The sequence below is a fragment of the Mya arenaria genome, chromosome 11 (assembly GCF_026914265.1).
Source record: "Mya arenaria isolate MELC-2E11 chromosome 11, ASM2691426v1".
Lineage (NCBI taxonomy): Eukaryota > Metazoa > Mollusca > Bivalvia > Myida > Myidae > Mya > Mya arenaria.
In genome coordinates this window covers 22,132,512-22,145,634 of record NC_069132.1, presented here as the reverse complement: position 1 = coordinate 22,145,634, position 13,123 = coordinate 22,132,512, and the positions used below count along the sequence as shown (strand labels likewise).

Below are 13,123 nucleotides of genomic sequence, written 5' to 3'. Positions count from 1 at the left end.
AAGATGTCGTCTGTTTGGAACTTGGAAGGCTTGGAAGATGCCAATGGGTTATGGTTGCCAAATTATGGTTAAGCTGGCCCTGATAAGGCTTAAGTCGAGCTGCATATATGTTTGTTTTGCTCTGAATGGGTTTCATGGTTGCCAAAATGTGGTCTATTTGGTACTAAGGGGGCTGAATATAGGATTTCTTTACACTAAAATGATCTTTTATATATCAACACGATTGTTTCTTGTGAAATCGATAGAGTGTCATAGAGCCATCGTATTGTATTAGGTGCAATATTGACTGTCAGAGGGAGCTTTGGACACACAGTGTATGTGGTAGTAGTAAGTTATTTTGGCTTTCTAAGCTAAAAAAGCTTATTATGTATAAACAAAATATGTTATAAAGATTTTTTCTGAGATTTAAAGAAAAAGTAAATACTACGTAAATAATGTATTTACTGAGGTCATGTCACAATTTATCTACAATTACAGATCCTCTTTAAAATATAAAGGATCATGGCGGCCATCTTGGATTTTGGCAGTCATCTTGGACAAAATGAGATGGGTCCTGAGCTTTTTTAAACCTAAATACACATATGTATTGTCTTACAAAGTTTCATAATTTTAACACAAAGTGCACAATTTGGTGAACTTTTGTCACGATATGACTGGACTTCTTTTATTTCAGACATATATATATATTGTTGAGTTTTGCTCAAAACAAGATGAAATAAGGAAGAGCATATGCAGGACTATCAATTCCATATACATGTAATCGGCGTGATGATTGTGTCACAATACTTTTATGCTTATCGCCTAATTACGGTACGAATTTTATCTAGTTAACCAATTAGTAAGTTACTTACTAAATTAAATTCGCAAATCATAAAACCAGATAACCAGTTACTTTTAAAAGCCAAATATGCTAAATAAGCATCCAATATTATATATATACTTTCAACCAATCTACTAACCAATCCTAACACTGTATCAAGTTGTACTGTAGTCGTATTATAGTAAATAAGACTTTTGCTTCCCCAAAATCCTAAACTTATACGATGTTTGCAAAATGTCTGCCATGTTTAGAAACAAGTACTGTTTGAACCAACTCACAGAAAGGGTCTACAAATCATAAGGAAATCAAGTTTCGCAAGTTTCATTTATTTTATAAGTCTGCTAGTCATGTACAGGTATGTATCAAGTAATGCCTATACTGTAGAAGTCATGCTCCCTTTTCAAAATTCATTTATACTTCTATAGCAATTCTTAACAAAATCCAGTAACAACTTTCATGTATGCAGCATTAGTTATACACAATCAACATTCTACCATGGGCGCCATACATTTTCTTTTGACACTTGACCAACTTCAGCATTATTACTTCGGTCAAACGAAAAACAGCCATCTGACCCACACGATTGAATGTCAGTGGTCATGTCGAAACTAGCAAATCCTGAATCAGTGTTCATGAAGCTCAGATTGGAAGTACTGGAATTATGCATGATGACGTCATCATGGCATTCCGTCATCCGCAAGATCGGCGAACATTCTAGAGTTCCCGAAGAGGTTGTTGAAATTTGACCCGTCAATCCTGTCAGACCTTCGTTCGATCTTCTCGGCGTTGACATGAAAACGGCCTGTGAGTTAAACGTTAATGGCACCCGGTTCTCGATCTGGGGAATCCGATTATGAACTTCTTGAAGACGATCTTTACCAGCCTGGCTACTGTTCTGTTTTTGCTCACGTGCGCAATCCCGGTAGCCGGTCTGGTAAGAGGTTGCGGAGAAAGCGTCCTCTGTGGCGTCGGTGGCTATGCTAACGGCCCGTTGCCGCTGCTGTAGACGTGTCAGATGGAAAACAGTGAGCTCCAAAATGTCCGCCTTGTCCACACGCGTCATAGATGACACCTGGACGATAGAGTACAACATGTGGCGTAAGATTTTCTGATGCAAACTTGAAATTTTAGAAACCCCAGAATTACCTCATTATTTTGTTATATATAAAAAACAAAAATTCTATGATGAAGTTTTTTTAAGGTTTTACTATATTACATCCTATTCCCCACGGACTTCACTTGGGTCAATGTTTAGTTAATCTCCATTTCAAATTTTATAATATACGTACTGTGTCGTTTGGCTGACAAAATCCGATTATATATCTTTTGAAAGGTTTGAACTATTGAAAGCTTCATTTAAGAACATGGGTTTTGTAATAGAAGCTGTTAAACATAAGATGATATGTTTAATTGACAGAATCTCATTTGCATTTGTGTCATGTCGAGGCGTACCTGTTCTCGGATGGTGTCCGCGATAAGGAGCTTGAGGCGGTTAATGCTCGCGTTCATTCTCTCGCGGCGTTGACGCTCAACTAGAGGCTTGCGTACCTACAATGGGCACACAATATGATACTTATTACAATTGAAATATGTTTATTAAGATTGCTTTTAAAAATTACTTAAAATCGTTATCTTTTTTGGATTAATCTAAAACAAACGTGAGCAAATATCATGATAACATTTTCAAGAATATGCTAATGTTAATTTGAAGGTAATGAAAATACGATGCCATTCTGCTGTATAATGATAGCAATTAAACTGTGCTGTTCAGTTTGTATTCATGTCATTGAAAAAGAGAGGCTATAACATCTATTGTGAATTAAGTAAACACCAACCTTTCTCAGATACGAAGCAACATCTCGTGGGGAATTTCGCATATCAGCCATTTTATAGAAATAAGATTAAATGTTTCAAGGGTCAACTCGTTGTAGCTTATGATATTGATGCAAAAACAGTTATGTTTGATGTTTGGAGAAATTTCCGAGTATATATATAGAACGTGTAACTTGTGTCATTTGATACGTGATTGCAATTATCACTTCACGTGGACATCCTTAATTGACACGTGTGTTGAGTAATGAGGTGGACAACTTTAACTAATTGTCGTCGTAAAGTGAGATGTGCCTCAAATTAATTTAAACTCATTAATTAGAGTGGTTAATTAGCAACTATCGATTTAAATGATTGGAACTGAATTAAAACAATCCAAAACTTCCTTCCACCTACTAAACATTAGGATTTTGTATCCACGTCGGTCATTTTATACTTGTAATTGTTATAGGAACTATTCCCAACAAAGATTCTATCTAATTTTTAACAATTGACCTCAATTGTTTTTTGTATTATGTAGTCGTTTTATAATGTTTACATTGTATATACAACTATTTTAGTTTTAAGTATTCTGTAAAAACTCCTATAACTCTATTCTGAGTGGCAGTGTTCTCATAATTATGAACTATATTTGATGTACATTGACGAGACGAATATATAATATAAAGAGCCATTCGTCCGTCGGTTCGTCGTTTTATGATTTATTTTAAAACAAGAGCATTCATATTTTTCGATACCGGTTCTGTCTAAGCGATGGATAAGCCAGTCATGGCTTTTAAGACCTGTGTGGGCGAAGCAAATGCAATGTGCACGAGCATGCAATGCTTATAACAGTATAATCTAATTGAAAAGCATGTTTAAAAACTTGGCAAATTAAAACTGCACTATCACAGATTTACCATTTTTACAACTTTTTTTTATTTTTTTGTCTTAGAAAGGGCAAATTATTGCGTAAATATCTGCAAACCAGTGATATAAGACTGTTGACAAAAGATCAGATCGAAGATTTGCATATTTCCGATCGAAAATTAATGTTTTATGGCTTAAACCGTTACTAATCTCAAAGAAATGGGCACTCGGACTGAATCTTGATAAAGCATTTCAAAAAAAATATTTGTCGATAGTATCAATATATTTTTCTAATTTAAATTCTTTTTTAAACTTAAACTAATATTCAAATTTGCTCTGTGAATTCACAATATCGAACCATTTTTGAACATACAATGTACTGATAACGTAGCCTTTGTTTTAGCAAAGAGAAATCATTTCTTTCATTAGAAAATAGAAATTCATTAAAGAGATGTTCAACAGCTTGAATCCAACTTAGTTTAATATTCACAATTACGCATACAATGTCTCAAACATTCTTATAATGAAATATGTTATTATAGATTATGGGGAATTCATATACTTTAAATATTTAAATATATGATCACATCGTTATACATTTCAAGTCTTTAAGTTCTGAACATTAGACTCTTTGCCATCTATTTGTTGGCGCGCAAACAGGGATATCCTATACATGTACGTGCATATTGAGGGGGGGGGGGTACTGGTATATGGCGACAGGGATATGCTGGAATATGGGAAAAGGGACATGGTGTACTGGTGTATGAGGGCACGGACATGCTATACTGGTATATGGGGACAGGAATATGCTATACTGGTATATGGGAACAGTGACATACTATACTGGTATATGGGGACAGTGACATACTATACTGGTATATGGGGACAGGGACACGTTTTACTGGCATATGGGGGCAGGGACATGTTGTACTGGTATATAGGGACAGGGAAATACTATACTGGTATATTGGGACAGGGAAATACTATACTGGTATATTGGGACAGTGACATACTATACTGGTATATTGGGACAGGGACATACTATACTGGTATATGGAGACAGTGACATACTATACTGGTATATGGAGACAGTGACATACTATACTGGTATATGGAGACAGTGACATACTATACTGGTATATTGGGACAGGGAAATACTATACTGGTATATTGGGACAGGGAAATACTATACTGGTATATGGAGACAGTGACATACTATACTGGTATATGGGGACAGGGACATATTATACTGGCATATGGGGGCAGGGACATGTTGTACTGGTCTATAGGGACAGGGAAATACTATACTGGTATATTGGGACAGGGATATACTATACTGGTATATGGAGACAGTGACATACTATACTGGTATATGGGAACAGTGACATACTATACTGGTATATGAGGACAGTGACATACTATACTGGTATATGGAGACAGTGACATAATATACTGGTATATGGAGACAGTGACATACTATACTGGTATATGGAGACAGTGACATACTATACTGGTATATGGAGACAGTGACATACTATACTGGTATATGGAGACAGTGACATACTATACTGGTATATGGGAACAGTGACATACTATACTGGTATATGGAGACAGTGACATACTATACTGGTATATGGGGACAGGGATACGCTATACTGGTATATTGGGACAGGGATATACTATACTGGTATATGGAGACAGTGACATACTATACTGGTATATGGGGACAGGGATACGCTATACTGGTATATGGGGGGCAGGGACATGCTATAATGGTGTATGGGGGTAGGGACATGCTATACTGGTATATGGGGACAGGAATATGCTATACTGGTATATGGAGACAGTGACATACTATACTGGTATATGGGAACAGTGACATACTATACTGGTATATGAGGACAGTGACATACTATACTGGTATATGGAGACAGTGACATACTATACTGGTATATGGAGACAGTGACATACTATACTGGTATATGGAGACAGTGACATACTATACTGGTATATGGAGACAGTGACATACTATACTGGTATATGGGAACAGTGACATACTATACTGGTATATGGAGACAGTGACATACTATACTGGTATATGGGGACAGGGATACGCTATACTGGTATATTGGGACAGGGATATACTATACTGGTATATGGAGACAGTGACATACTATACTGGTATATGGGGACAGGGATACGCTATACTGGTATATGGGGGGCAGGGACATGCTATAATGGTGTATGGGGGTAGGGACATGCTATACTGGTATATGGGGACAGGAATATGCTATACTGGTATATGGGGGCAGGGACATGCTGTACTGGTACATACAGGCAGGGACATGCTTAGCTGGTATATGCGTGCTGGGACATGCTATACTGGTATATGGGGTCAGGGACATGCTATACTGGTATATGGGGGCAGGGACATGCTATACTGGTATATGGGGACAGGAATATGCTATACTGGTATATGGGGACAGTGACATACTATACTGGTATATGGGGACAGTGACATAATGTAGTTGTATATAGGGACAGGGATACGCTATACTGGTATACGGGGACAGGGACATACTATACTGGTATACGGGGACAGGGACATACTATACTGGTATATAGGGACAAGGATACGCTATACTGGTATACGGGGATAGGGACATGCTGCACTTGTATACGGGGACAGGGATATATTATACTGGTATTTGGGGACAGGGACATGTTGTACTGGTATATGGGGACAGGAATATGCTATACTGGTATACGGGGATAGGGACATGCTGCACTTGTATACGGGGACAGGGATATATTATACTGGTATTTGGGGACAGGGACATGTTGTACTGGTATATGGGGACAGTGACATACTATACTGGTATATGGGGACAGGGATACGCTTTACTGGTATATGGGGTCGGGGACATGCTATACTGGTATATGGGGTCAGGGATACGCTCTACTGGTATATGGGGTCAGTGACATACCATACTGGTATATGGGGACAGGGACATGCTATACTGGTATATGGGGTCAGGGACATGCTATACTGGTGTATGGGGACAGGGGTATGCTGTACTGGTATATGGGTCAGGGATATGCTAAACTGGTATATGGGGACAGTGACATACCATACTGGTATATGGGGACAGGAACATGCTATACTGGTATATGGGGTTAGGGACATGCTATACTGGTATATGGGGACAGGGGTACGCTGTACTGGTATATGGGGTCAGGGATACGCTATATTGGTATATGGGGACAGGGGCATGCTACACTGGTTTATAGGGACAGTGACACACTATACTGGTATATGGAGACAGTGACATACTATACTGGTATATGGGGACAGGGATACGCTATACTGGTATATGGGGCAGGGACATGTTGTACTGGTATATGGGGACAGGGATACGCTATACTGGTATACGGGGATAGGGACATGCTGTACTGGTATATGGGGTCAGGGATACGCTCTACTGGTATATGGGGTCAGTGACATACCATACTGGTATATGGGGACAGGGACATGCTATACTGGTATATGGGGTCAGGGACATGCTATACTGGTGTATGGGGACAGGGGTATGCTGTACTGGTATATGGGTCAGGGATATGCTAAACTGGTATATGGGGACAGTGACATACCATACTGGTATATGGGGACAGGAACATACTATACTGGTATATGGGGTCAGGGACATGCTATACTGGTATATGGGGACAGGGGTACGCTATACTGGTATACGGGGACAGGGACAAACTATACTGGTATACGGGGACAGGGACATACTATACTGGTATATGGAGACAGTGACATACTATACTGGTATATGGGGACAGGGATACGCTATACTGGTATATTGGGGCAGGGACATGTTGTACTGGTATATGGGGACAGGGATACGCTATACTGGTATATGGGGTCAGGGGCATGCTATACTGGTATATGGGGACAGGGGTACGCTATACTGGTATACGGGGACAGGGATACGCTATACTGGTATACGGGGATAGGGACATGCTGTACTTGTATACGGGGACAGGGACATACTATACTGGTATATGGGGTCAGGGATACGCTCTACTGGTATATGGGGTCAGTGACATACCATACTGGTATATGGGGACAGGGACATGCTATACTGGTATATGGAGTCAGGGACATGCTATACTGGTGTATGGGGACAGGGGTATGCTGTACTGGTATATGGGTCAGGGATATGCTAAACTGGTATATGGGGACAGTGACATACCATACTGGTATATGGGGACAGGAACATGCTATACTGGTATATGGGGTTAGGGACATGCTATACTGGTATATGGGGACAGGGGTACGCTGTACTGGTATATGGGTCAGGGATATGCTAAACTGGTATATGGGGACAGTGACATACCATACTGGTATATGGGGACAGGAACATGCTATACTGGTATATGGGGTTAGGGATATGCTATACTGGTATATGGGGTCAGGGATACGCTATATTGGTATATGGGGACAGTGACATACCATACTGGTATATGGGGACAGGGACATGCTATACTGGTATATGGGGTTAGGGACATGCTATACTGGTATATGGGGTCAGGGATACGCTAAACTGGTATATGGGGACAGTGACATACCATACTGGTATATGGGGACAGGGACATGCTATACTGGTATATGGAGTCAGGGACATGCTATACTGGTGTATGGGGACAGGGGTATGCTGTACTGGTATATGGGTCAGGGATATGCTAAACTGGTATATGGGGACAGTGACATACCATACTGGTATATGGGGACAGGAACATGCTATACTGGTATATGGGGTTAGGGACATGCTATACTGGTATATGGGGTCAGGGATACGCTATATTGGTATATGGGGACAGGGGCATGCTACACTGGTTTATAGGGACAGTGACACACTATACTGGTATATGGAGACAGTGACATACTATACTGGTATATGGGGACAGGGATACGCTATACTGGTATATTGGGGCAGGGACATGTTGTATTGGTATATGGGGTCAGGGATACGCTCTACTGGTATATGGGGTCAGTGACATACCATACTGGTATATGGGGACAGGGACATGCTATACTGGTATATGGGGACAGGGGTACGCTATACTGGTATACGGGGACAGGGACATACTATACTGGTATACGGGGACAGGGACATACTATACTGGTATATAGGGACAAGGATACGCTATACTGGTATATTGGGGCAGGGACATGTTTTACTGGTATATGGGGACAGTGATACGCTATACTGGTATACGGGGATAGGGACATGCTGTACTTGTATACGGGGACAGGGACATATTATACTGGTATTTGGGGACAGGGACATGTTGTACTGGTATATGGGGACAGTGACATACTATACTGGTATATGGGGACAGGGATACGCTATACTGGTGTATGGGGTCGGGGACATGCTATACTGGTATATGGGGTCAGGGATACGCTCTACTGGTATATGGGGTCAGTGACATACCATACTGGTATATGGGGACAGGGACATGCTATACTGGTATATGGGGTCAGAGACATGCTATACTGGTGTATGGGGACAGGGGTATGCTGTACTGGTATATGGGTCAGGGATATGCTAAACTGGTATATTGGGACAGTGACATACCATACTGGTATATGGGGACAGGAACATGCTATACTGGTATATGGGGTTAGGGACATGCTATACTGGTATATGGGGACAGGGGTACGCTGTACTGGTATATGGGGTCAGGGATACGCTATATTGGTATATGGGGACAGGGGCATGCTACACTGGTTTATAGGGACAGTGACACACTATACTGGTATATGGAGACAGTGACATACTATACTGGTATATGGGGACAGGGATACGCTATACTGGTATATTGGGGCAGGGACATGTTGTACTGGTATATGGGGACAGGGATACGCTATACTGGTATACGGGGATAGGGACATGCTGTACTGGTATATGGGGTCAGGGATACGCTCTACTGGTATATGGGGTCAGTGACATACCATACTGGTATATGGGGACAGGGACATGCTATACTGGTATATGGGGTCAGGGACATGCTATACTGGTGTATGGGGACAGGGGTATGCTGTACTGGTATATGGGTCAGGGATATGCTAAACTGGTATATTGGGACAGTGACACACCATACTGGTATATGGGGACAGGAACATACTATATTGGTATATGGGGTCAGGGACATGCTATACTGGTATATGGGGACAGGGGTACGCTGTACTGGTATATGGGGTCAGGGATACGCTATATTGGTATATGGGGACAGGGGCATGCTACACTGGTTTATAGGGACAGTGACACACTATACTGGTATATGGGGACAGTGATATACCATACTGGTATATGGGGACATGGACATGCTATACTGGTATATGGGGTTTGGGACATGCTATGTCGGTATATGGGGACAGGGATATGCTGTACTGGTATATTGGGTCAGGGATATGCTATACTGGTATATGGGGACAGGAACATGCTATAATGGTTTATGGGGACAGTGACATACTATACTGGTATATGGGGACAGGGATACCTATACTGGTATATGGGACAGGGAAATGCTATACTGGTATATGGGGACAGTGACATACTATACTGGTATATGTGGACAGGGATACGCTATAATGGTATATGGGGACAGGGAAATGCTATACTGGTATATGGGGACAGTGACATACTATACTGGTGTATGTGGACAGGGATACGCTATAATGGTATATGGGGACAGGAATACGCTATACTGGTATATGAGGACAGGGAAATGCTATACTGGTATATGGGGACAGGGAAATGCTATACTGGTATATGAGGACAGGAATACGCTATAATGGTATATGGGGACAGGGAAATGCTATACTGGTATATGGGGACAGTGACATACTATACTGGTATATGTGGACAGGGATACGCTATAATGGTATATGGGGACAGGAATACGCTATACTGGTATATGAGGACAGGGATACGCTATACTGGAATATGGGGACAGAGACATACTATACTGGTATATGGGGACAGTGACATGTTGTACTGGTATATGGGGACAGGTGTATGCTATACTAGTATATGGGGACAGTGACATACCATACTGTTATATGGGGTCAGGGACATGCTATACTGGTATATGGGGACAGGGGTACGCTGTATTGGTATATGGGGTCAGGGATACGCTATACTGTTATATGGGGACAGTGACATACCGTACTGGTATATGGGGACAGGGACATGCTATACTGGTATATGGGGACAATGACATACCACACTGGTATATGGGGACAGGGACATACTATACTGGTATATGGGGTCAGGGACATACAATACTGGTATATGGGGACAGGGGTATGCTGTACTGGTGTATGGGGTCAGGGACATGCTATACTGGTATATGGGACAGGGGTATGGCTGTACTGGTTTATGGGGTCAGGGATACGCTATACTGGTATATGGGGACAGTGACATACCATACTGGTATATGGGGACAGGGACATGCTATACTGGTATATGGGGTCAGGGACATGATATACTGGTCTATGGGGACAAGGACATGCTATACTGGTGTATGGGGACAAGGACATGATATACTGGTATATTGAGACCGAAAGGACATGCTATACTGGTGTATTGGGGCAGGGACATGCTATACTGTACTGATTCATGAGGACAGGACATACTATACTGGTATATATTAATAGGGACGCACTTAACTGGTATGTATGTATACTTTAAATATTCAAATATATGATCACATCGTTATACATTTCAAGTCTTTAAGTTCTGAACATTAGACTCTTTGCCACCTACTTGTTGGCGCGCAAACAGGGATATGGGGACAGTACATATATAACTAGTTATCCACACACAAATGCATTTATGTAATTATTGTGATTAATATGATTTTCACTTTGTTTGTAGTCGGTCTACGTAGAACTCATTGAGTTAGGCCTACATGTTTGTATGATGAATTTCATTGGTCTCATTTAAAACATGAAAAGTACATTTCAGCTTGATTTGTGTTTACGTTAGTTGATTTCAGACGTCAACACATTGGTAATTTAGTATCTTTATCCAATTGAGTTAATTGTATATAACTTTATGTATTTATTGTCTTTTGGCGTGTTTTTTCATCATCTACCTTATTTGGTTTGAATATCGCATCTACCAATGTTATGCACCACCGACACGCGGCAGCCATATAGGGGACTTACGACAACCAATGACATATCTTCCTGACTTCTGTTTTTTACATAGTCAACACACGTATATGTTTTTCGAAATACTGCCTGCCTTTAATGTCAAGTGCAATATTATTAGTTACGGTGTTTTAGGTGACCCGATATGAAGATGTACAAGGCAAAGGAAACCATATACATGGTTTCCTGCGCCCCGTATACCCCATATCGGGTCACCTACTAACCGCGTAACGTATATATCACGTAGACAACATGTTTACATTTTTAAATGTTCCATTTATGGAACGATATAAATTTGGTGACCCAATATGGAAAAATATGGGGTCACCGCATGACCAGTCCCGGGCCAATGACGTTTCGCCATTTATGTTGGAGGCCGTTCGGATCTCCTCGGCTATTGTTATCGAAAACAGCCTCGGATGTATTTGGACGGTTTACATTTTCAAAAAGCGGTACGTGTAAGTCCGCTGCAACTAGATCACGTAGTAATTTTATTTAGTTAAACTTTATGACTTGATTTTTGGGAATCTTAAATATGTTTGCAATAATACACTTCACTGGCAATCAATTTAAACTTAGATCAATATATCCACTCTAAAACACTACATTTAATTATATCAATAATTCAAAAAATTACTAACTACTTCAACTGATGTACCAGCATACATCCGAGGTTGTTTTCGATAAAAATGGCCGAGCAGTTCTGAATGGATGGAGGCGTGATGGCACATGGAGAGGAACTTTATTTCTACCGTTCCAATGCTGAATATAAAATGTGTGATTATATTGGCAGGTTATGTAGTTTTGTTGCATAAAATATCTTAAAACGAAGTTTGAAACCAAAGGTAAATCACAACAAAACACGAATACCGCCAATGTTACTTACTATATGGTAGCATGACAAGTAATAAGTGATGTCCTATTTTTAACAACTAATGAAGTATATGTAGAACTTACAATGTCATATATGGCTTGCCTAAATCACATCCACGTTAAAATTACGGTTGACATCTTTAAAGGAACTAAGTGGACAATGATCTTCTAGCTGTAACGTCACTGTTTTGACCTTTTATGAAAAAATGTTAAAACCAAAGTAGAACTCTAACCTGATGATAAAATAACTGAATGAGGCAATGATGAAGGGGATAACGAAATATAATAATTTTTTTATATAAAACATTCCCAAACCAAGTCATAACCACTAGCGAAATCAGGTGGGCGCCTAAAATATATTATTGCATACCAAAAATCATTAATAAATAATAAATGTACTGTAACGAAGAGCATACAACCATTTCAGCAATATCCTACGCAGTGATCTCCTTTGACAAGCATTTGTACAAGTTGTCTATCACCATGTACAACACGAGCTGTCATAGGATAGCGATTGACTA

At 40.4% G+C, this 13,123-nt stretch overlaps 1 protein-coding gene across 1 annotated transcript; it reads right to left on the bottom strand.

Moving 5' to 3' along the window:
- Positions 1-1,310: 1,310 nt before the first annotated feature.
- LOC128208414 (enhancer of split mgamma protein-like) lies at positions 1,311-2,706 on the bottom strand. The gene is made up of 3 exons (XM_052911974.1): positions 2,656-2,706; positions 2,273-2,368; positions 1,311-1,892 (listed from the first exon to the last, which is right to left on the bottom strand). The coding sequence occupies exons 1-3, from the start codon at positions 2,704-2,706 to the stop codon at positions 1,311-1,313; spliced, it is 729 nt and encodes a 242-aa protein (XP_052767934.1).
- Positions 2,707-13,123: the final 10,417 nt, after the last annotated feature.